General features: G+C 36.5%; 1 protein-coding gene across 1 annotated transcript in view; it reads right to left on the minus strand.

Annotated features, from left to right (window-relative positions):
* Positions 1 to 1,240: 1,240 nt before the first annotated feature.
* Positions 1,241 to 26,345, minus strand: part of LOC143605644 (actin-related protein 4-like) — a 30,581-nt gene continuing 5,476 nt past the window's right edge. Inside the window, exons 3-20 of the mRNA XM_077081679.1 lie at positions 24,944 to 25,081; positions 24,788 to 24,861; positions 24,498 to 24,578; positions 14,916 to 14,976; positions 14,777 to 14,826; positions 13,462 to 13,516; positions 4,436 to 4,507; positions 4,296 to 4,349; positions 3,864 to 3,917; positions 3,724 to 3,784; positions 3,523 to 3,574; positions 3,101 to 3,167; positions 2,748 to 2,807; positions 2,601 to 2,663; positions 2,401 to 2,463; positions 2,167 to 2,231; positions 1,741 to 1,806; positions 1,241 to 1,286 (exon numbers count right to left, since the gene is read on the minus strand). Coding sequence (XP_076937794.1) covers positions 1,241 to 1,286; positions 1,741 to 1,806; positions 2,167 to 2,231; positions 2,401 to 2,463; positions 2,601 to 2,663; positions 2,748 to 2,807; positions 3,101 to 3,167; positions 3,523 to 3,574; positions 3,724 to 3,784; positions 3,864 to 3,917; positions 4,296 to 4,349; positions 4,436 to 4,507; positions 13,462 to 13,516; positions 14,777 to 14,826; positions 14,916 to 14,976; positions 24,498 to 24,578; positions 24,788 to 24,861; positions 24,944 to 25,081 — 1,182 coding nt within the window. The remainder of the gene's footprint in view (positions 1,287 to 1,740; positions 1,807 to 2,166; positions 2,232 to 2,400; positions 2,464 to 2,600; positions 2,664 to 2,747; positions 2,808 to 3,100; positions 3,168 to 3,522; positions 3,575 to 3,723; positions 3,785 to 3,863; positions 3,918 to 4,295; positions 4,350 to 4,435; positions 4,508 to 13,461; positions 13,517 to 14,776; positions 14,827 to 14,915; positions 14,977 to 24,497; positions 24,579 to 24,787; positions 24,862 to 24,943; positions 25,082 to 26,345) is intronic.

The following is a 26,345-nucleotide window of genomic DNA, read 5'->3' on the forward strand; positions in this document are numbered from 1 at the left end:
CAAGAAAATATTCAAAAATAATAATAAAAAATTCGTAACTCAAAATAAAAAAAAAAAAAAAAACTAAAATATTTTATTCATGGTCTTCGTTAAAAAAAATAAAAAAAAACATTCGAGAAAAGATTACTCTTTAAAATCATCCATATTTTGGAAGGATTTAGCATCCCTTTGTTTAAAAAAATTGAAAGGAATTGAATTCCAAATTCTTTGACAACCGAACTCACCATTTTGGATTCCCATGAATTAAGATTTCAATTCCAACAAAATGAGCACGATATGTCAAGGGAGTTTAATTCCAATTCCTTTATATTCCCACGAATTCTGTGAAACGAACGCGCCCTAAGTGTTATGTTAAGTTAACCATGCTTAATTAGTGTCATTTAAGGGTTCAAGCACAAGTTTACATAGCAAACTGCTAAAGACTTCCAAGTTCTTCGTCTCTCCATTCAATGCCTTATGCTATGCATCCATAATACAGTGAATGAAATCTACATGCGCTAAGACAATCAATCTAATTCAGATACTGGCGGCCTGGGACGTTGGATGTCTTCAGTACAGGCTTACTTATATGAACCAACTTTGACTCCTTGGGCTGCTAACTTGTCATTTATCGTACTTAGCATGGTTAGTCATTGAGGAACCGCAAAAGGCCGTAGTTACCAGGTACATCCTATTTCCTAGCAACAAAAACTGACACAAGCACTCCAAAGCCTCCAAACTTTTCAAGAGCAAATTCATCAACCCCTTCTGATAGATTCAAGACGTTGTGTCAAACTTTCCTATCCAAACTTGATGCTTAAAAGCCACCATTTTCTTTGCATGTCCTCCTTTGTGTCAACCCTGGTGGTCGGAACCATCGCTATCTTCTCTTGTCGAAATCTCCAGTCGACCACTCTTCTTCTCTCTCTCTCTCCCTCTCCTCCCCACAATGACACGGAAACAAGTATAGTTCAAAGGACCAATAATTTGGTCCAAGATCACCTGGGCCTCAGGCTGCAGATTTGTCATTATCCTATTTATTATTTATAAAATATTTATTATAAACCTATAGAAACAATTATAGCAGAGATGATACCAAACCTAAGTTCCAAGCAGCAGCAGTTGATACATAAGATGAGGCTGAAGATAATTATACAACATAAGAACAAATAATCTCAAATCACTTAATTTAATTAAATCTGATAAATAAGTTAGCCCCTAGACTACAACGCGAAGTTCAAGTTTTAATTGTTTGCCCCAACTAAGGACATTTTCTCTGAATGTAAGAGCATCCATGCTCTTCATACCTGTTTCACAACACAACACAACACAGGTTCATCATTTACACTCAAATATATACATACATATGGATATATATAGGGGGTGGGTTCTAACGAAAACCATATTGAACTTAAAAACTCATGAAAACCACTTTTAACAGTCTTTTTTTAATTTTTACTTTTCATTCTTTTTATTTTTTATTAATCATTGAAAAAATTTGAAAAAACATATATATGTAGGCCATGGAAGTACATATATGTAGATTACAATCTACATATATATTTATTATTTCTTTTTGGTTTTGGTTTTGGTTTTGGTAAATATTAATAATATACAAAAAAAAAATGAAAAGATAAAAATTTAAAAAAATTGTGTTTAAAAGCGGTTTTAACAAGATTTCAAGTACCTTAGTGGTTTAACCTGAACCCTCCCCTAGAAGCACGCACGCGCGCACACGCACACGTATATATATAAACTTACTCGGATTTGGAAAACCACATCTGCTGAAAAGATCCAAGAGACGCTAACATGCTGCCTATCCAGACACTGTACAAACCACCAAATTAAAAGGATTCATAATGATAGGAAAATGTTTTAAATAACAACTATCTTTCCTAGAACAAGTAAGCTCAACTCAACCCAAACCAAAACGAGCTAGATCCCCGACTCACAGATTGTTTAATAAACGAGCTCGATCCCGACTCCCGAGTTTCAAATAGTTAGCTTAATTAGGCTCACAAGTCTAAATGAACCATTTTAGTTACATCGATGTAACATACACATAAATAGATAACAAATAATATTTGATGAATGTCAGTTTTACACTGCGTGTACCCTTTTGAAAAAGATAGTTGCACACTATCAAAATACTGTAACAGATGGTGTATTTAGTAAAGTTGTATTTACCTGAACCTTCTTTCGGTAGAGTTGCCACTAGCCAACACTTTAACTCTAGGAGCTTGAGGAGATTCCTGCAAAAAGAAAAATAAAACACAATTATAACCAATATCATTTTATTAACAATCTTATCTTTTTCAACCAGATATTTTTCAGGTCTATTTGAATTTTGACATCATATTATAGGCCTTAGTGGTCAAAAGTAATGCAAAATGTTTATTTTTGCAAAGAAATTTTACTCACCTCCAGCAAGTCTTTCTCAAGACGTTCTTTCAACTGTTGCATTGATGCTGTGCCACCTGCAAGCTGCACAAAGGAAAACCGCAAACCTAAATTAAAACCAGAAAACAGAACCTATAATATGGCATGAAAATTAAAACAGTCCCTTGTATAAGCAAGCATGTTCAATAACCAAAGGGCAATTGAAGTATGAGCATAATTACCAGGATACTGCTGAACAATTCTCTCCGGATATCAACATCGCCCTTATTTATGCTCTCTATAACCTGTAAAGCGATCAATCACTTACAATGAATAAACAATACAGTGAAAGATAATAAAATAAATAAATAGATATTGAGATGTTTAACCATTTGTAGCAAGCCACGAGCAGCAGCAATATCTATGGAACCTTCCATACCAGGTATAGTCTGAGATATAATTAATAATCAACATCATCGGTATAACATGAAGAGTGTCATCTAAAGAAACACAACCACATTTCATTTTGTGTTTTTTTTTTCCAAAATCATACTTGGTTATGGCACGAAACTTTCTAAAGATTATTAAAGCGTCCTGTCTATGTTGACCCTACCGGTACCACACTGAACAGGGCCCATCAGTTTCAGAGTTCGATATTAAAATTTAATATAGTACTAGAGAATTAACTTTAAATCCAAAATCACAGTAATGAGCAATTTCTAAATGCTAGAGAATCACTGACCTTCACCAACGATGGATTGAACAGAACATCAGGAATCTTAAATCTGTCAGAACCTATCTCAATGGTCCTATTAATCGAGGTAAATCAAAATCAAAGTAACAATACATTAGTCATGTTACCATACGGTCCATACTAACTACTGATTAATGTATCAAAATCAAATAAATCAAAATCAAAGTAACAATATATTAGTCATGTTACCATACGGTCCATACTAACTACTGATTAATGTATCAAAATCAAACAATATATTAGTCATGTTACCATACGGTCCATACTAACTACTGATTAATGTATCAAAATTTAGATATATTATGTAAACTTGGCGTTGCAGAGATGAAAGTATTCCAACAGGCTCAATAATATCTATAATTATCCCACATCTAACAATCCTAAACCAGAAAAAGAGGCATCGAACTTACTGTCCATCAGGAAGTTCATATGATGTCATCGGGATGTTCGAATAAGATGTATCTGAAACCAGACAAAAAAAATGCAACATAATCAACATAGCAAATTCTAAGTAAAAAAAAAAAGTAAAGGCTGAAGGTGCGACTTATCAAGTGTTTACAAAAAATAGTATGGAAAAATATATTAAATGAAGCAAAGTGACAAATACAAACCATCATACGGAGTATCAGGAGCACGACAAACACATTGCTTTATATCATTGGGAATAACCCTCTGTACACAGAAAAATGTCACGTTTATTTACCAGCAGAGATGAAAATCAAAAGAAAAATTTTAACCAAATGAAACACACCTGGCAGTACAGCCTATAACTTTCAGTTGTGTTGGGGAAATCAAGATCTACGGTCTATCACAATCAATGATGTGAGTGCAACAATAATACAAAGACACCCACATAATCAAATAAAAGTTTCATGACTAATGTATACATGCTGCGCTCGACTAGATTATTCAAAGTGGAGGTTGTCATATCAACCTATTTTACTTATAAAAGGATCGAGTTGGGTTATGTTTATTTAACACGGATCATATAAAAGGTAGCGTAAAAGAACACAAAGCTCAAAAGAATCAAAAGTCCCTCAAAGTGTAATTTAGTTGTATAAAACCTCCTGACCGGCTTTGTTAAGAAAATAAAATTGAATCAATATAGTGGTAATATAAATTTAATAATCATATGTCACAAACTAATAAATTTTGTTCAAAAAAGTAAAAAGTTACAGCTAACCTGAAACTCTCCTTGGCGGACGTCCTTTCGTTTATAAGAGTAACGAGGCCTTATCTGCATTTCAGACACAGGCACAAACCACATAAATACATAACCTGACAGCATCAGCTGACTGTATTATTATATTTAGTAGAACTTACTTTAACGCTTTCCAATCTTTTAATTAAGCAATCAGTAAGAAATTCTCCTCCAATTGGAGACACGGAGACAGCCTATGGCCACAATGAAACATACAAATTACTTATGCACACACAAAGAGTATGAACTAATCTTAAGCAAGTGTATTATCATATACCGGTTATACAGGTCCTCTAAATGGATCTCAAGACTTGACTCGGATCAATCTGTGTTGTTGGTTAGCGGATATCACCAACGACACTCGGATCTCGGATTTTAGTTTGTTTGGTTTATTTGCTTGAAAGAAAGAAGAAGAAGATAGAGAGAGAGAAATTCTTTTTATTTTCAAAAGTTGTGAAAGAGTTGGTTTGTGGAGAAATGGGTAGGTGACCTTTTATAGGGTCCCCATTTCTTCAAAACTTACAAAATAAACGTACCGAGTACGTACTACACCGACTAAAAGCAAACTAAAACGACATATGCAATCCTAAAAACAATATAGAATATTGGTTCTACAATCTCCCTCTAGGATTGAGTATGTCGAGGAACCTTCGTCAAGTTCTTTGCTTCGTCTTTATTTCTTGAAACTTAGTACTTGTCTTGATCCAGGATCTTGAACTAGATTGGATCTTGAACAGTTCTTTATTTTCTAGTCTTGTAGACTTGAATTTCCATCTTATTTCTGGGAATGATCGGCAACAGCAAATTTTAGAAACATCAGATGCGGGAGGCTCGACATCTAATTTTCATTTGTTGACTTTCTTGAGTAGACTGGTTTCTTTCCTTGTCTTCAGATACAATCAGTTCCTTTTTAAGTTCAACCACCAACTTTCACGTTCTCGTTTTCTTTTAAGTGCTTCAATATCTGCAACTCCAAACAGACTTGATCTTGATCTACCTGTCCATGTATAGCTGCACAAAACTTAGAACGATACGATTCGCTCACAGACCCTCTCGAGGGTCAAGAAGAAATCGTTCATAGGCCCTCCCACTTTCCGTCCCTCAACTTGTAAATAATTTGTTTAAGTCCCAGATTTCCAACAAACATTGCATGGACGATCTTAACAACAAAACACATTATTTTGAATAAAATAAGGTTTAATAAAATATATACGAACATAATAAAAACTTAAAATCTTTTTGGCATTTTCATATATTTTAAAATAGTGAAAATATATACATAATGTTTTGAAGTTGAAACATAAATAAAACAAAATCAAAATAAACAATAAAAGATAGGAGTAAAGATGAAATTAATATTATATATCAATAATATTTACAGAATTTTCTAACGATTTTAATATTTTTGTGAGAAATATCACAACATGGAATCATATTGATTTGCAAAGCCCTAGATCACGTTTCCATTTTGATATTATTATGTCACAATTTCATCACCGACTGTAGATATCGTCCATTTGTTTAACTTGACAAGTGGTTTGATGCCAAAGTGATACGTTTAAAGTACAATTAGGCACGGTGCTTATGTGGTCCCCACTTAATCAGACATGTTACTGATTCCATCATATCTCGGGCTTACTTTGTGTTGACATATCACCTCAACTTGACTTAAACCTTTCTTAGTTGATCATAGTACTCTTATTAACATACTTGACAATTTGTACATTGTACACTTGATACTTGGTGCTTTACACAGTTGACTCGATCTAGAAAAGTTAAAATAAAGCAGAAGATTCAGGGCCTTAACAATCAGATCTTGTATGACTACAAACAGAGAAAGTCCAAGGCTTGAATCAAAATAAATGAAGAAATAAAGCAGAAGTTAAAATCCTAAATGACTCTTTTTCTGATTTTTCATTTTGTTTTTCTGTTTTCCTTTTTCTTTTCTTGACTATTTTGGTTTCCTTTTTCTTGCCTTTCTATGAGGCTTTTCTTGACTCAAATGAAAATTAAAATTGACACTTATTTCATAAGACAACTGTGATCAGGTAAAGAGAGGCTTGGGTATGACATGTATAATTACATTTCTGCCTTCATTAATATGACTTCACGGAATCATGCAACCGCTTCATATTCGTATATCCACTAGTACCGGCAAGAATTTAGGTTTATATCACCTGACACTTACTTGTTTGTCAAGCCTATCTACACATCTGTGAGTGATCTTGTAGACTTTTGATATACTCTTTTCATGCGTTAGGTGTGACATTTGAGCCAAAACAAGGTACACCTCAGTATGTATTTACCGATTAAGCAAATAAACGCCTTTTGCGTAACAAACGAACGATTAACCGAACGGGTCGGGTTATGACCCAGATATCTCGGGGGGCCATCTATAAGTGATATACGATCTATACAAGCTAAAATATTAGAAATATGGTCTTAGTTTGATAGCAAACAAGTTAAACGAAAATATGCTCGTTTAACTACCCGCTATAGATTTAAACGCGAAAGATAGTTACAAACCAAGCATTGTATCATCCGTTAAGCCGAAAAAGACTTACCAAACACTTACTTGAAATGTTTTAAGCGATCCGTGAAAATATTTTTGATTTTTACAAACATATAGTATGTTTTTATAATTTTACACAAAACTAGCCGAAAAACACTCGTTTTCGCGCTGTTTAACGCACCCGATAAGTTTTTCGCGCCAAAAACCGAACCCGAACTAAATTTGGACCGGGCTTTTCGTATTTGGGCTTGAGAAACCAGATTATTGGGCCAAAACAGCCCATCTTGGGCCCAATCTTTCTTCCGGCCGCAGCCCACCCCCACCCCCATTCTTTTATAAAACTTGTTTTACAAACTTGGTTATTCATTTTGGTTGATAAAAATTGAGGTCCAAGCAGCTCTAAAACTGAAATTCCAGAAAACCTTCAAACCCTAAGGTCTTAAATAAGTAGCTTTTATACTTGTTTAAACTTGTTTAATACCATAAAAACATGTCTTGGTTACTAAAAATCATTCCTAACCGTGTAAAAATCCTAAAAATGGTCCATAAATATGTTTTGATCATACTCATGGTAAGGAACCTGTTTTGATAGTTTTTTTGGCCATAAACACGGATTAAAGGGTTGAAACGGCGTTTTTTCGGTTCAAAAGTTCGTTTTTGTGCACTAGCCGAAACCCTAAGTTAAGGGCTGTTATGTTGATGAAAAATTGCTTGGTTTGTGATATAGGACTTGTACCTAGCTTGCTTAGAAGCACAAGAACCTGAAAACTTGATTAAAAAGTCAGAAACGAGCCAAACCCGCTAAGGTAATGCCGAAACACTCGCTTACGGGCTATTTAGGTTAAGGTTATGATGTGCATATTGTTAGGACTTGAAATTTTTCAGGGACATCAGGTACCATGTCAATGAGTCCCTGTTCAAATTTGGTAATTGTTCGACCATATGAGAATATTTGGCGAATTTATTACCGAATTCGGACGTTTATTTGGGAAAAATAGCTAAAATACTTCAGAAATTATGAAATTTTTCTGGGAACTCATATTTTATGTATTTTGATCACATATGAATTTTGGGATCATTTAGAGAAGTTTAAAGGTATTTTGCTTATTTGCGTTCGTGTGAATTTTTACAGCCGAATTTGGGCCGAAAAGAATATTGCACGAACTTTTTACATTCTAGAATTGATACAGGTTGATTTGGGACATGATTTAAGCATTCAGGAATTTTTGTGGAAATTTTGGAAATTGTTTGGGGTAAACGGACGATTTTCAGGCGAAATATAGCTGATAAAATGAATTTTTATAAATTAATAAATCAGTAAATAAATTCTAGAAATATTTTTATAAAAATCTACATATTTTAATTGATAAGTGGTTAAATTTTTATAATTTAATGATTAACGGTTAATTAGTTATGCTAATTTGAATATTAAACAAATTCAATTTTTATGAAAACCGGCAAGTTCGCGACTAGTGAATATGCGGGAATATCAAAACACCAAGAGTGATCAAAAATTATATTTTTGAACTAATTAAGTAAAAACGAACTTTTCTATGAGAAACCTGGACAATCCGAATGGATTGTGCGTGTTTCTTCTTAAATCAAACTGAATAATCAGAAACGGGCCCCGTGGCTAATACGGGACCCTAATAGGTAATCCTTCTTTATAACTTAATCATTTTATTAACCAATACATTTACTCAAGCTTATTTTCCCATAACTGTTTTCTGAACGCGTAAACGAGCAACTTGGCCCAGTTGGGAAAACGGGAATCTGAGCCAAGTTCGGTTTTGAGTATTAGAAATTGAACATCACAACCTAAGCCTATTGCCACTTTCTGGGCGTTCCAGCTACACCCAGATTAGTTATATAGCCCAGTTTAGTATTGAGATTATAATAATATTAAAATATTAATATTATTATAATATTGATTATAGGAATTACTGATAGCAGACCGAACAAACCACGAGCTGATATAGTACCGATTATCTACTAAACCGTGAGTTTCATGACCCCACTTTTAAACTGTTTTATGAACTTTTGGGGTGAAAAGCATGTTTGATTATATCTATATACTTATCTGAAACATGTGATGATGTGAATTATCTAAGTACTAACACACGAAAGTCCTCACGATCACAGTGATTAACTTCGAGCCGGTGGCTTGTGAATAGTACTAATGGTTTGACAAACCCAGGCGGGGCCAGCACGGTAGCTGAGACATTATCCCGTTTGCACATGTCCATATTTTATTTTTACGAACCAGCTATGTAGTGTTAGGCATAGCTACTGAGGCATGTTGTGGGCGGAAAGGGGCCACGGTGGTTGATTGAGCGTGGGAAATGGAGGCACGCAGCACGAATAGTCCAGGCTTCACTGTAGCTTAGCATAATTACATCACATACATCATTTACATACATACATACTTATTTCATGATTACAAGTGTTGACTTGTAAATACTCATTACTGCTTTCTTGAAACTCGTGAAACTCACCAACTCTAGTAGTTGACCCGTTTTAAACTGTTTTTCAGGTGTACCTAAATTGGAATGATTTGGTGACCTGTTACTTGCTCAAGGTGTGCGGTTGATGCTATGTGAATAGAGGCAAGCGTGTTAGTAGTAAGGACGTTTAGTTAACGAACTAGTTTTGTTTGTACCACCTAGACTGTAAAACAATGATAGAACAAAAAAATGTAATATATTGTAAATTGGTTTGTAATGTTTCTTTATAAACAATGTATTGATACTAGAGGTGTCTGTTACATTCCCGTTTTACGCTTCCTCATTGTGCTAGTCGGGGTGTGACATTAGGATCATTGCATATCAATGTACTATCATTTTCCAATGGTCGGATCAATTTCTCAAAATTTGAAAATTTTAATTATCCGACTCCCTCTAAGCAGGAGCTCCCTCTAAACGGTACAATTCCTTTTAGATTTTCTTATAATATAAAATCTTTTTGGTAAATCAAATGATTTGTTTTTGCTTTTCTTAAGATGAATTGAAAATCTTTTTGGTGAGTTAAACTTAACCCATTTTCTCCCTCTAAAATTGTGACATATTTGAAAAATATTTACAATTTTATATACAAAGAGATAGATAGGTTGTTTTAATCAAAATTGATCATGCTGAGCGATTCGACCAGAAATTCAAATCGGGCATGATCGATCGCTTTAGTGAAAAGGTCAGCAAAGTTGTTGTCAGATGGACTATCTTAAGCAAGAATTATCACATTGTATGACAAAGTTGAAGAGATTCAAACTGAGATCCAACAGCTGATGCTGGATCCATCACTTGAGAGAACCAGTTGGACAAGGTTGGTTTGAGAAACGCTCGAAAAGTTGTTGTTGAACCATTTAAACAAGGCTTCCCTTCCATGAAGTTTGTCCTCCCATGTCGCTTATGAAAGACTCGAATTCGCCATCAAATGGTTTAACATCAAATAGCAAGAGTTCGTCTCCCATCATATGCCGGGTGCAATCACTATCTAAGTACCTAATACTATTGATAGTCCTCCTTGATTGACCCTGCATGCACTAAACGTTCAAATAGACATGGGTTCCCGGGATACTTTTGTCCCGGGAAGGTCAACCGTAAATCGACCAAACTTGATTTTATTTCCTGAAAACCATTTATTTCTTGTTGGATCCTCACTTGATGAAGAGTGGTCCTTAGGAATCCAAGCAAAAACTTGTTCCTTGGTTTTGGCAATTTTGGACTTCTCTTTTCTTGCTTTTGAAACTTTTTTTGGTGAATCCTCAAACTTTACAGTCTTAGGATCCTTTTTGATTTTATCCTTCTTGGTTTTCCAAAAAGGTTTCTTTTTGTGTTTTACTTTATTTACTTTAGATCTCACATCCATTTCACTAGGTTCACTATCAGCTTGATCAGTCCTTGAATCAGGGCTACTAAAAGCTCTTTTTGAGGATTGACTAAGCCGCCTTTGAATATCAAGCTGTTGCTTGAACCAGTGCTTGCAAGGTGAGAAGAGTGACCATACACAAAACAGCACTTTCTCCTAGGAGTGCCATAGAACTCATCTGAACTATAATGTGGTTGGTGCGGTGGGAAAGGTGATCCTTGGAAAGGAACATGATTATAAAACACATTTTTGTAATATGGATCAACAAAATTTTGTTGATAATGACCATAGTAGTTGTATGGCTGAGGATTTCTAAATTGATTGGTTGTTTGAGAAAATGATCGTTTATTTAGTGGAACATATTTACACGAAGTACTTGTCTTTTCATTTTCAAAAACTTTGCTTTTACTTGAATCATCCTCAGTCTCACAACTTGATGATGAACAACTTGATATGTTCACCTCAACAGGCCTACTTTCGTTGACACATTTTTCAATAAAAATTTCATCACAAACGGTTTCATAATCTGAGTCAGAAGAAGAACATTCATTTTCATTGCAAACGTTTGTACAACTATCATCACTTGAATTTTCACAAAATACATAATTTGACACTGACTTTAAACTTCCCAACATGGATTCACAAACTTTATTACAAACTAGATTGGTAATAGTTTTGGTTAGATCCACACATGATTTAAAACGTGGTTCTAACTTTCTTTTTAGCTTACAACCCAGGTTAATTGTCCCACATTCACCACCATTTACATCACTAGCTACTACACAAGACACATCGATGTCAGATTTATCAGATAATGGGACTGGAGCAGCAGTTTGAGAGGCAGCAGGAATAAATTTCACAGGCTTTGGTATTCTACCAACCCCGTATTCCATTTCTTCCTCTAGAAAAGTATTATAGCTAAAGTGGGGCAAGCTGGTGTAGTTATCATTGAATGGTGGTGGTACGGCAGTGTAATCATACCCCACCACCACTTTAACTTTAGTACTTCTCTGGGCTCCAATAAGATCATCTAATTTCTCAGATGATGCTTCAAATCTTTCAACTTGTTTTTCTTTTTCTTTCTTATCAGAAACTTTAAGTTTTAATTTCTCAATCTCTTCTTTTAAATTATTAATTATGTCTTTATAATAAATGACATTATGTTCTTCTCGAAAAAGTTTAAGTTTAAGATTTGCTACATCATCGTGATGAGTTTTAATCTTTTCAACGTAGATCTTGTCAGCTTTTACATATTCAGCATTTAACTAACGAAGTTTTGCATTTTCTTTCAAAACTTCGTCTTGATGATATCTATAGTATGTGACTTTGTTGATGCATGCTTGAGAACAAAGATTGTGATTTACCTCATCAGCTGGTGATGTGTCGGGAATGATAGGACATGCATGACTACTTTTACCGGCAGCACTTATCCCAACTTTATTTTCTTTGGACTGATTGTTCATTAGGAGCTTATCTTCCATTATTTCAAAAGACTTGATGGTAGAAGCCAACTCTGAGAGTGTCATGGTATACAGGTTTGTGGTTCTTTTGATAGTAACCACATTGATGCTCCATGTATAAGGCAGTGAATTCAACAGCTTCATGTTGATCTGAAACAAACCATTGATGATACCAACACTTCTCATTTTGGTGACGAGCGACTCAAATCTGTTGATGAGAGAAGCAACCGATTCTCCTTTAATATGTGTAAACATATCGAATTCTCCTTTTAACATTTTCTTTTGGCTTTCTCCCATATCCAGATTTCATCCAAGCTTAGGTTCGTAAGACATTCTTTTCTTTTTTTTTTAAAGAGAAAAAAAATTTAAGGTTTTTTTTTTTTTTTTTTTTTTGCTACAGTGCCGAGTCGCTACAGTGTTTCACATGAGTTGCTACAGTACCGAGTCGCTACAGTGTTTCGCATGAGTTGCTACAGTGTTTCGCGTGAGTTGCTACAGTCCCCCCGATGCGAAGTGATTGCTACAGTACCCCCCGTGAGAAGCGAAATGATTTGCTACAGTACCCCCCCCCCCCCCCGCTCGATTGCTACAGTACCTCGGAAGCGACTGTTACAGTACCCGATGCGATTTTTTTTTGTGACAATATAACACCCAAACTTCCAAAAAGTTCAAAAAACTTTAGTCTAAAAATCAATAAATCGGCCTACATTTGAGTTCTTAAGCCGAATCTGAGCTCGGACACTAAAACTTAGATTTGGTGATTCTCGTGTATTTCCAAGGTGTAAGGGACTCCAAAAGAGGTGAGTAACACGAAATCAACCTCAAATCCAACAAAAACTAAGATCAAAACCCGAACAGTTTGACCCGAAAACCACAAAAAGTCGAGCCGAAAGCTCTGATACCACTTGTAGGTCCTCTAAATGGATCTCAAGACTTGACTCGGATCAATCCGTGTTGTTGGTTAGCGGAAATCACCAACGACACTCGGATCTTAGTTTGTTTGATTTATTTGCTTGAAAGAAAGAAGAAGAAGATAGAGAGAGAGAAATTCTTTTTATTTCCAAGAGTTGTGAAAGAGTTGGTTTGTGGAGAAATGGGTAGGTGACCTTTTATAGGGTTCCCATTTCTCCAAAACTTACAAAATAAACGTACAAATTAAACATACCGAGTACGTACTACACCGACTAAAAGCAAACTAAAATAACATATACCATCCTAAAAACAATATAGAATATTGGCCCTACATAAACAAACTAAATAACATCAAGCAAAACACAGCTCTTAGGAGGTTCTAAAACTGGTAAGTGCTTACCTTTTGTAGAACATAACCATCATGCACAGGGGCAACAACAGTTGATCCACCACCGCTGAAGAATCAATCATTAATAAATTCAAACATCATCTATAGTTTATTAACAACAGCAAAAGTAATAAATTTCATGTAGTAAGAATTCAATTAAAAAAAAATACCATCAACAACTACCAAAAAACGTATTTAGTAACACTCCATGCATACAGATATAATAGTATCCAATTGCTATTGTAGTGTTAATCAATAAAGAACTTTCTGTTATTGCATACATTACTCAAAGATGGTACTATCAAGATACTAAAATCAGTTTAACATTGGCAAACACAAATGTATTCTAGAATTCAATGTTTTGCCTCTATTTCTAGTGTTCATCTATCCATTTCCCAATGGATCAAGCTAATCTTACTAGTGTCCTCTTGTTTATCTGATAGTCAGTCACACCAATATACAATATACTATTGTTCACTACATTTTCACATAAACTAAGCTCACTAACTCGTCCATATTTCGTTCATAAACCAACTTTTTGCGTATCACCACCTTCATCATGATAGGTAAAATCTTAAAGTGCCAATTTCAAATTATTTACCTAGAATTGGGTTAATTCTGGGTTACCTCATAACAGGTTAAATGGGTAGGGTTAGATACTAAAACTTGGTTAAAAGTGACATAAAGTGCATTTTAAAGACTTGCAACGTTTCATTTAATAAAACAAAACAAAGAAACAAAGAAAAGAAAAGATTAATACTTCTAATAGCAAAGTTTTTGTGATCATATTAAAATATTAATTACTTATACTATTCAATTTTTAATAAATGTAACACAACATATGATACGTACCCCCGAATTTATTCAAGACGAAAGAACTGGGTCAAAATATCACCTGAAAAAGCTCAATTTAATTCACTTTTGAACTACTTGTTTGACCCATTTTCTGGGGGAAAAACAAGAGAGGATAAGCAGCTTTTAAGCTTCTTTTTAGGAGCATTGTCATTTATTTGTTATCTTCTTGTTTTTTAATTCTCAGACACAGTTCTATAATTGGAGACCGCCCCTCTCAAATAGGGCCTTATCTTTTTCAGTTCAATAACAATTTTTCTTAGTATCTATCAACATATTTGCAGGCAAATGGTCAACCTGACCCATTTTGACCTGCATTATAAATTACCCGTTTTGATATGTTCCCCAGCATGTCCGACCCCACCCAGACAACCATGTCAAGTAAAAAAAAGGGCATGAAAAGGTATTTAAAAAAAAGGGGAAAAAAGAAAAAAACAATAATAAAGCCGCATTTGTAGAAAATCATCTCCCCTACCTATCAACAACCAAAGAGGTAGCACATCCTGAAGCAAAAGATGTGAGAACCTGTAAGTTAAAAACACAAAAGAAAAAAAAAGATTATTTAACGAATTAAAATCAAGTTGTTAGGGAGTTACAAAAGAAAGATAGCATACCGCATTTTTGGCTAAAAACAATGCAGGAGCTTGGTACTTTTCAAACATAAGCTCCGCTGTCCTGTCATATTTACATGTATTAGCAAATTGGAAAAGATGCTGAACAGAAGTGTTACTCCTATTTTGATTTAGTCTTTTGTATTGTAAAAATATGTTTTGGGCTTTAGTTGTTAGTGTTAAATGTATAGGCCCAAGGGAAATAATGTTGTAAAGCCTATTGGGCATTGAATGTGTTCTACTTCTCATGCATGCTTCCCTATAAATAGGAAGCATGCCATGAGAAGCAACAGTTGATTGTTTATCAATAGAAAATCATTTGGCAAAAATTCTATCTCTCTAACTTTCTCTCTTCTCTCGGCTCTCTCTCTCTCTCACTCACCTTTCTTTAACCGAAAATAAACTCAAGATCCGAGACCTCTTGGTTGCTTAGTGTGATTTCCGCTAGCACTAAGTTAGGTTGATCCAAAGACGTTGTTAGATCCACCCGAATCGGGACCTACAATTGGTATCAAAGCCAACAGTTCCAGCCACACTCACCACACTCACCACAACAACAACAAACCCAACCCGAGCCTTCTCAAGCCTCAACACCACCTACCCAACCAACCTCATTCATATTCACCTAATCGGTTTTCAGCTCACCAATACAAACAACAATACTATGGAGCAAAACCGTTATAACTTCCCCAACCCAAACCGTTACACCGTCTACAATGCAACCAACTCCACCCACTACCATAACTTCACCAATCCTTACCCAAGCCATCACCTTACCTTTGCCTACAACCTCACCACCCATAACGACCACCACCCCACCATCCACCATTATCTCACCTAAACCCATCTCCCGAGGGAAGTCTTCGACACCTCCAGTGTACGCCGATCCTATCCTCGATAGGATCGTCGCACTGGAGGAATCAAACGCTAAAAGGGCGGAAAGAGAAATAGTGCTCCTCAAGTTCATTAAGGAGATGAAGCAGAAAGCGTTGGAGGATGTGGCAGAAAAGGCGGCTATGAGGGATAGGATAAGGGTGTTGGAAGAGCAGAATAAGGCAAGTGACACTCTTGCCGAAAATCAAAGATTGTTGACTAACACCTTCCACACCCGAATCCAAAATCTACAAGCATTGATGAATCATGAGGCCTTTGAGAACGCTAATCTGAGAGCAGATCACACTAGACTTGGAGATAAACTATCTACACTTGAAAGAGACTTACCAAGTGCTAGTGCTCTCAGATCAAGCGTAAACAAGAATTGAAGATGCTACGAGAAGGTGGGATGTTGAAAAGGAAGCTACGAACTCAAGAGTTGCTGATTTGGAAAATCAACTTGCTTTCTCTACCTCTCTCGATTCGCTCAGAGCAGAAATGAAGGTGATAAAAGAAAGGATCAAGGAACAAGACCGTCTGAATGAGCTGCAGCTCAAGACTAATGAAGATATGGTGAGCAAGTACTAGGCAGCCTCAGACCTCATGGGCATTTAAAAAGACAAATTTCATGGTCTGGAGGATAGGCTTGACGCTGTATTTGGAACTTGGAGAAGGTCTGGTGAGACTTCTCAAGTCGGTGGTTCACAACCTGCCGCAGGTCCTTCTGTGACCGTGCGAGGCATACAGGCTGTTATGTCTGAAGGAGAGGCGACTGTTGGTCGGTTAGTACAACAGGGCGGCCAATCTAGCGGTGTTGGTGGTGGTTATGATGGTGATGATGATGGTGATGAAGATGATGATGATGAAGAAGAAGATGATGATGAGGAAGAAGATGACGACGATGATGAGGTTCATGACAGTTTTGATGATGATGACAATGATGGTGATGAAGGTGGAGTAGGTGGAGACGGAGGAGCCGGGGCAGCAGGAGGTGGAGGTGGAGATAACACTCAAACACCTCCACCAGCTCAACATGATGTTCAAGACCCTGCTGCTCGCGACTCTGCTAGCAAAGTCAGGGAACACGACACTCAGATTACTGACATTTATAAAGATTTATTTCCTGATGACTTTGCAGGTGCCATGGATGATTTTATCGAAGCAGGAAAGAACTTGGAGCAACTTATTGATCAAAATACAGAGGGGAGGGTTGAAGACGATTACATCAATTACTCACCAAATCCAGTTACTCATCCTGCTCAAGTTCAGATTACAGAGACTCCTGCTGCTGATCCCATCTCTACTCCAACAGATGACTTGACACAGGAACCTCTAAAGAGAAAGAGAAAGAATCACATAGTGTCAAGTAGTGTATGCGCCCGCGATCTCATATATCCTTACCACGATGATTCACTGATCGTATATGCAAAGTACAACAAGGGGAACGCATGTTGGGCGATCAAGCGATATAGTGGTGATCTGATATATCTCAACCATCATGATTTGAAGTCACTACTAGAGCTTGACCTCAATTATCTTCGAAAAGCTCGAGGTCATGGTGCGGTTGGGAGCACTCTGGACAGCTAGATTCCAGATTATCTTCATCGACAGTCGAAGGTCGATTACAAGGAGTTTGAGCCAAATAAGGGTCGAAAGTACAAGAACCCAAGAGAAATTGACCCATCCACCGGAGAGCCACGAACCATGTGGAGATACAGGGCACCGAAGAATTGTCATATCATTTACCATGGAGAGCCCTTTATTCCCAACATCCTCCGAGACTTTACAGGCTGGGAATTTGACAACACAACAGGAGAGGCCATCATACGTTGCAAAGATCTGCCAGAGATTCGCGTTTTTGACGAGCATGAGCTAATGGGATTGCATATAGAAGATATCAAGAAGCTCTACAATTCACCCCTGGGAACCGTCGAGGACATCGGTCGTCAGAACACAGACCAGATAGTGGAAGCCTTCAACAAAATTGTTAAAAGAGTTGTTGAACTTCCACTACCCGAGGACGGCTAGCTGGATTACGACACCGACGGGTTCCAATACTAAAGACTAGAGGGAGATTGTTAGTCCCATTTTGATTTAGTCTTTTGTATTGTAAAAATATGTTTTGGGCTTTAGTTGTTAGTGTTAAATGTATAGGCCCAAGGGAAATAATGTTGTAAAGCCCATTGGGCATTGGATGTGTTCTACTTCTCATGCATGCTTCCCTATAAATAGGAAGCATGCCATGAGAAGCAACAGTTGATTGTTTATCAATAGAAAACCATTTGGCAAAAATTCTATCTCTCTAACCTTCTCTCTTCTCTCAGCTCTCTCTCTCTCTCACTCACCTTTCTTTAACCAAAAATAAACTCAAGATCCGAGACCTCTTGGTTGCTTAGTGTGATTTCTGCTAGCACTAAGTTAGGTTGATTCAAAGACGTTGTTAGATCCACCCGAATCGGGACCTACAAGAAGTTCCATAATGATATAGGTTAATTAAAGAATTATTGATGGTGTCCTTTTGGTCCACAAGATTCCACTAGTTTGATTCATCTTTGTGTATTTTGTTTCTGTCTGTGAAGTCACTAAATAAAAATTGCTTTCAGGTAGAATTCTCCACTAACTGTAGAAAAAAAGTTTAGCCAGTGTTAGACAATTAAGTTTATTATATGCATGTATTATATTAGAGGGTATAGAGTGTAAATGTATTCAGTATTTATACCCCTATTGTAATCAATTATTAATATACAATATACAAAATACGTTTACCAAGTTTATCTTGGTATCAGAGCCGCCTAGGTTCTAACCTTAATTCTGCCGCACCACCCCTCTTTCTCTTTGCCAGAAATCAACAACCACCAACCACAAATCGGTCCAATGGCTCTTCTTGCTGCCTTTACTACCACTGAGAAAACTTCACACAATTCCCACAAATTCAGTTTTACCTTGTCTCCTACAAACTATGGATATTGGAAGGCTATGATTCAGCCCTTTCTTGTTACAAATAATTTATTTGGCTATGTAGATGGAACCATTCCTTGTCCATAAAAAACAATCCAGCAAACAACTAAAAATGCCAAGCAGGGCACCTCTGCAGAGCCGCAGCCAAACCCTAACTACACAACATGGGTGGCTAATGATGCTCATGTCCGGGTACTACTGATATCAACCATCTCAGAAGCTTCGTTTCAACACGTTCAAGGTACTACTTCTCGAGATTTATGGTGTTCTCTTGAGAATGCTTATGCACCCCACACTTCCTCAAGAGAATTTACCCTAAAAACACAACTCCTTAAGATTGCCATAAATGGTGATAAGACTACCTCAGCCTATCTTGCTAGGGCACAGGAGTATGCAAATGCCCTAGCCAATATTGGTGAACCAATGAAAGAAAAAATATTTGGTCATGCTTGTCATCTCTGGTCTTCGGGACGAATACAACAGTTTAAAAACCACTATCCTTGCAAGACAATTTCCCACAGCCTTTTCTGAACTTCAAGGGCTGCTATCTGATCTTGACTTCATGGTCAAGTGTGACAATCGTCAATTTCAGGTTAACTCCGTTAACTCAACTCCGTCAATTCAAACTTAAGATCACTAAATCTATAACGCACACTTCATTACATTTAAACTAGGGTTTAAATGACGCTTAACACTTACTACATGTGTAGTCTTTCGGGAATTGCACCGAAACGCAAACGAGTTGACGCAAACGATTGATGAATAAACGAAAAACGTCAAAACAGTAATTATGTGATAATTATGTGTTAGACTTATGTGTTATGTGATAACATGGTTATAAACGCTAACTCAAGACGTAAACAAGTTAGTTAAAGCTAGGAAAAGTAATACTTAGAAGTGGAGGGGCCAAAGTGTAACATAGACTATTATAAATAAACCTAATAACCAAACCCTAACTATTATTTTCTTTTCCTCAACAATCCCGATCGGTCTCTCTCTCCCTTGGCTTCACACGGCTGCCGTCACCTCTAATCACACATACAACCCTCAAATCAAGTGTTTGATTGAAGAACTAGGTGCTAGGAAGGTATAATTGATCATCCTTTACATCCTTGTTACTTGATTTTGATGTTTGTTGGGTTAATTACAAACCCTAGTGAGCCGATTTCATGTGTATGTAGGAAGTTAACATGATTGTTGTTGAATGAATGATGATTGATAACTAGTATTGATCTTGTTGCATGTTGATTGTTGTGTCTTTGATTTGAGTTCAAACACAAACCCTAATCAAGTATGTAATATGTAATTGATGTGCATGGATGGTGTTTATGGAGTTTAGAGGATCATATGAATGCATGATAGTTCATAGGTTGTTAATATGTTGAGTTTGGATGCAAACAGTTTCTGGACAGAATGTGTATATGATGTTTAAGTGACTGTAACGAAGTGTAAACATGAAAATTTGTTGAGATTGTTGGTACTACAGTAAACTAGGTTGAGTCTAGTTTCAAAAGAATATAAACTTGAAATTTTTGGACAAGTAGAAGTTAACCTTTATGAATTTACAATAACATTGTGCAAAGCTGAGCTGTTAGACCTGCTGTTAGGTTGTGTTGTAAATGTTATATCTCATGAACTACGAGACCAATTTGGTTGGTTCCACTTCTGGAAGTTGACTTATTGAGTTAGGAACCTAACCCAAGTGGTCTTGCATTTATTGGATTTTTCGTTTAACAGGAATTGCAAATAACATTCTGTTGCGCATGAACTTGACTGTTATGAGTTTGCTGTAATGATTTGATGATTGTGAGAAAACTATGTGGAATAAAAATATAATTAAATATGTTCTGGAAACCTAAGACATATGTGCTTCTGTGATGATATTTGGTAAATTAATTGAGATGCTATGATCGGTGAAATAGTACAATCTTTCTAGTAGGATTTCTGTCTCGGTGAAACTAGCTGCTGAGTTGTGTAAAAATGCATGAAACATGATACTTGCTATATAATTGTTTTGTTTTGACCAAAATACCCTTGCGGGGAATAATTGCTAATTGATTGCCATGATTTGACCAAATTGCCCTCATGGGGAATAATGGCTAGTTAATTGTTAATTGTTGACCAAAATGCCCTTACGGGGAATAATTGATAGTGATGTACTTTATAAATGCATGACACGTATATGATTGCTTACACATGTACTGTGTCACAAAAACACTTGTTAAAGTCACACATGATTCACAAACGAAACACGAAACATGTTATGTGCATAGGTATTATGTGCCGGGTCTAGAGACTCGATAATATTCCGACACTTAGAAAAATCTCTTTATTGTTTTAGAACGCTAGAGAGAGTTTTTCGGTGACGCGCATCTTGGTGATTTAATTTGGGAAATTTCTTCGCAAACAGTGAGTTTCACTTTCCCCTCTTTAAACTGTTTTCAAACGCTTTTCACTTGGGGGAGATAACATACTCCACAACGCATTTAAGATTTTGTTATAAATTATATATCACTTGTAAAGGCTAAGTGGCAAACGAAATATTTGAAGTCCTACACATCGAACCGGTTAATATTTAGAATAGCGAGTCACTGTTGAGTAGTACTACTGGGTTTGACAAACCCCACCCAACGCTAAACTCGACTGGAGGTCGAGCGGGTGTAATTTTGGCTAACACGTACCATGGTCTGGAGGACCTGGTGACAAGGCACTTAATAAACGAGTCAGCTTCGGTGTCGAACACTTAGTAATACTTGTTGTATAGACTAGCTACCTATCGATATATAATTTGACATAACACTATCTGGTAACGCAAAAAGCTGTAACGCAAAACGCTGTAACGCAAAACGCTGTAACGCAAAACGCTGTAATGCAAAACGCTTAACGCAACACGCTGAACGCAAACGATAAACGATTTATTTTTATATATCTTGTGAACTCACCAACCTTGTGTTGATACTTTTAGTATGTTATTCTTAGGTAGCCGAGGCGGGCGCGCGGTTTAGGAACATGCATTGCTTGATAAACTTTTAACTATGCAAACTTACTTTTAACTGTTATCCTTGGTTTTAAATCGTCCTGCGTGACGTAACGTTGTTTCTATGGTTTTACGCTTCCGCACTTATTTTCATTTAAACGTTTTTATGGTTTGATTATAACTGATGATTCCGATCCTGTTAGTTTACACCCTCTGACGGTAAAACTCCGTTAGTGGATTTTGAGGGTGTGACATCAAGAAGCACATTCCAGATATTGCACCCGTTCAAGCATTCACAGCCGTTACAACGAGCAATAGCTCCACTGCTACCTCCAGTCCAGCAGTTCCTCCACCTGAAACAATGCAGGCTTCAACAATTGGCTTCTCAACTCGAACTCCAACTTTAGCCCACTTCACAGAACTCCCCGCAGGCCTTTTATTCAAATCGGCCAAGTAATACTCATGGGCGGGGGCAAAATAACCGTCGTGGAGGATGTGGCAACTACAACAACAATCGTAATCAAAGAGGAAACAAAAGTCAATTCAGTTGGGCCTCAAACCAAAACACCTTTTATGGAACGTGCAACAGATGTGGTATTGGTCACATTCCATCACTATGTCCTAATCGTGATCCTTCTACCTTTCGGGTGAACCAACCATCTGCCAACTAGGCTGATTCTCGCTATGCTGATTCTCGCTCACAAGCGTCTACCTCATGGCTCCCTGACACGGGTTCCAACTACCATGCTACACCATATTTCTCTTGTTTTGATACCGCTGAACCATACAATGGTAAGGACAATCTCTTTGTTGGTAACGGTTTACCCATCCTTCACGTTGGTACCTCAAACTTTTATTCACTAAAAAACCTTCTCTCTTCAAAATATTCTTCATATTCCTGAAATTAAAAAGCATCTACTTTCTGTTCAAAAATTTTGTCTTGATAATGATGTGTTTTTTGAATTTCACTCTACTTTCTTTGCTGTGAAGGACAATTCTACACGCACTACCCTCCTCACGGGTCCAAGTAATGGTGGACTCTATTCCATAAGTCTTCCTAAGATTCAGTCATTACCAAAAGTCGCTTTCTCAACCACTCGTGCTTCTTCAACCACATGGCATCAAAGACTTGGTCATCCGCATCCACAACTTTTCCAGTTTATGCTGTCTAAATATTATTTACCTGTTTTGGATAAACATTTCAGTTCTCATTGTAATTCCTGTTATGTTGGAAAGTCTTCCAAACTTAATTTGCTTTCTTCTAATTATAAGAGTTCTCGTATTTTGGATTTACTTTTCTGTGATGTATGGGGTCCTGCGCCAACTAAGTAGTTTGATGGCCATAATTATTTCTTGCTATGTGTTGATCATTACATAAAATTCATGTGGAATTTTCCTTTAAAACTTAAATCTGATGTGTTTGATGTTTTTAAACGGTTTCTTGCTATAGTTGAACGCTAATTCCAAACCAAAGTAAAATCTATTCAAACTGATTGGGGGGATGAATTCCGCAATCTTTCTCCATTCTTCTCTTCCTTGGGCATCATTCATCGCTTATCTTGTCCATATACAAGTGAACAAAATGGTATCGTTGAAAGACGTCACAGTTATGTGGTCGAAACCGGTCTTACTCTACTATCTCAATCCAATGTCCCACAACGGTTTTGGAACTTTGCTTTTGACACGGCGGTTTACTTAATCAATCGTATGCCATCTTGGACCAATTCCAACACATCTCCTTTTGAGCTAGTATTCAAACACAAACCCGATTTCTCGTTCCTTCGGGTTTTTGGCTGTCGGTACTATCCACACCTTCGTCCTTATAATAAACATAAATTGGACTTCCGATCCACACCTTGTGTGTTTCTTGGATATAGTACTTCGCACCACGGGTATCGTTGCTTTGAACTAATTTCCAAACGAATCTACATTGCCCGACATGTTCGGTTCAATGAAGAGTATTTTCCTTTTCATAATCAACCCGCAATTATTCTAAACCCGTCGTCTGTTAACCCGTATGTCTCATCCTACCCTAATCCCTCACCTTTGCAAACCGCCCCATCTAACACTGTTGACTCAACCTCTCCACCATCCCCTACGGCCTACAATGGACCTCCTATCCAGCCCACATCACCTATGGACCATCATGAACGATAGTCCAATACTCCACCCCAAACTCCTATGGCCCCACAACCACCATCCCCACCTCTACAATTTTATTAACGCTGCCCTAGGCAATCTACCTCCACCTCTAATCCACTTCCAACCAACCCGACCCAAATTCCACCTAGAACTCGACCTCCCAATTTACGCCAAAACCCCAAGAAAACACAATCTTTCAACCCATCTTCCTTTCATTCAACTATTATACCTTCCGAAACTGAACCTGCCACACCATGAATACTTATTATCTTTACTCCCTTTTTGTTGCTTTCTAAGTTCAACCAAACTTTATATGTTATGTTACATTTAAGTGGTTTCTTTGAAACATATCAATATGATCATATTATGCACAATTTATGCAGCCTCCACAAATGTAAAACGTAACACATGTGATACGGTAGCACTGTAGCAGTATCCAAAACTAAAAAGTTAAGGGGTGTCTAGATGTGAGGTTTGATTTAATTGTACAAACTCATCAAGAAAATAAAACCAGCTGTAAATTATCACAACTTTGCAATAATCAGATGATCTTTTCCAAAAAAAACCAAACCAAACAACCCAAAATGTTCCAAGAAAATGTATGGCAGCAACAAGAACATGTATTAAGTGCTTACTTTTCTCTCTGTTGTTGAGTGTTTGAAGATGGTTCTGCAAGTAGCATTGGGTGCTCCTTAGGATCAACCAGCAGACATTCCCTGTAAGACAATCAAAATTTGTAACACAAAGAAAAATAAACAATACACACACACGTATATAAAGTATAATAAAATAAAAACAATGTGTTACTTCACAAACAGCTCAAGCATATTACAGGTTCTTTAAATTCATAAGCTCTCGCTGACTATGACTTAAGAGTTTATCACATAAAATCGAATTTTATTTTAGTATTACCAATACCAGTTACTGGAAGGCATGATCACAAATGCTTTCCACGATATCCCAATCAGCAACAGCTCCATCCTTAATCGATGGTAGTACCTGGTAACAAACACCAAACCTCAACATACAACTAACTAAAAGATGTTGCATATGTTCATGTTCTGAAGTTTGAAACACTGACCTCCATATGATCCCGACGGAATCCCATTGCACTAGACCCTACGTATAATTTGCGTTTCCCCTTGGATTTAGGGTCACCACCATTTTTCTCTTGGTCGTCATTCTCGTCAACTTCCATTTGATCAATTGATCCAACAACCTTTCATATACATAAAATACGAGATGATAAGAGAAAAATATTGAAACAGATAAAAGATAATCAATATTTCAAAAACTGAAACTCAAAGACTGCAACACTTTCAAGTAGAAGATCACGCCCATTATTATCTTGATTCTTGAGTATTTAAATAATGGGTGAATATACAACACACATATACCAAGTGACAATTGACAACGGTTGTAATAAAAAGTAGGGGTGTGTGTGGTGTGATTCGGTGCGGCTTTGGGCTAGAACCAAAAACCAAATTTGCGGTTTTTTGGTTTTCGGGTTTCCAAATCAGGCAAAAAAAGTTAACCCAAGATATTGATATCGGGCATAATATTTTAACAAGAAAATATGGTTAATAGAATATTGAACATTTGGGGCTATAATATTACGAGCTAATAAAAGACACTTATATTCAAAATTAAAAATAAAAAGTCATAAATTCAATAACATTGAGGTATCGGAAGGTTTGGTTATTACGGTTTTCGTGTTTACTTTTTATTTCGGTTCGGTTCAATTTTTGCGGTTCTTCACAAAACACAAAACCAAACCAAAACTAATATGTTGGTTTATACTAAAGTCCAAAACGAGCGTCAATTTCTAATTGGGTTTGGTTTTTTGGTTTCTAATAAAAAGTAAGATAGTCGAAAGGTTGAAGAAACTGTAGTTGATACTCTAAAAATTGCAATTCTTTCTCATAGTTTGAAAAACACTAGAATGAGTCATGGCTTACTTGAAAATGCTAAAAATCAAAGAAGAGATATTAACATACACAAATAGAAACCTAAAAATTAGTGGTGGACCCGGTACGTATTAATATGAAGTGTTATTTTAATGGATTACAAAAAGATTAATATCGTTACAGTAACAGGTCTACTTGTACCACTCGATAACAACAGTAATCACTTTTAAATTTTCGATCAATAAAAAACTATTACCATTAAGTGTTAGCGTTATCCTCAACTTTCTCATGTTTCCAAATTTATAAAAAGTTTGATTTCAAGTTTTCAAAGTATCATCTGATTATAAACAATTACACAAGGCTATTTATTTGAAGAATATCTTTTAAAATATTGGTGGATGGTTGTATTTTATATTTTCGTTGTGAACAAATTAATTGGCTAATGCAAAGTTTTGTGTGGACCAATATAGATTTATTTGAGCTTTGTAAAATTGGATTAATTAATTTAGCAGAAAGAGGAAACGGCCCATGGCCCATATGAGTTAACCGGGTTCATACATTACACACAAGCATGGG

This window comes from Bidens hawaiensis, unplaced genomic scaffold, assembly GCF_021521415.1.
Source record: "Bidens hawaiensis isolate Kalapana, Puna unplaced genomic scaffold, B.hawaiensis_p1.1 tig00070540_1, whole genome shotgun sequence".
Lineage (NCBI taxonomy): Eukaryota > Viridiplantae > Streptophyta > Magnoliopsida > Asterales > Asteraceae > Bidens > Bidens hawaiensis.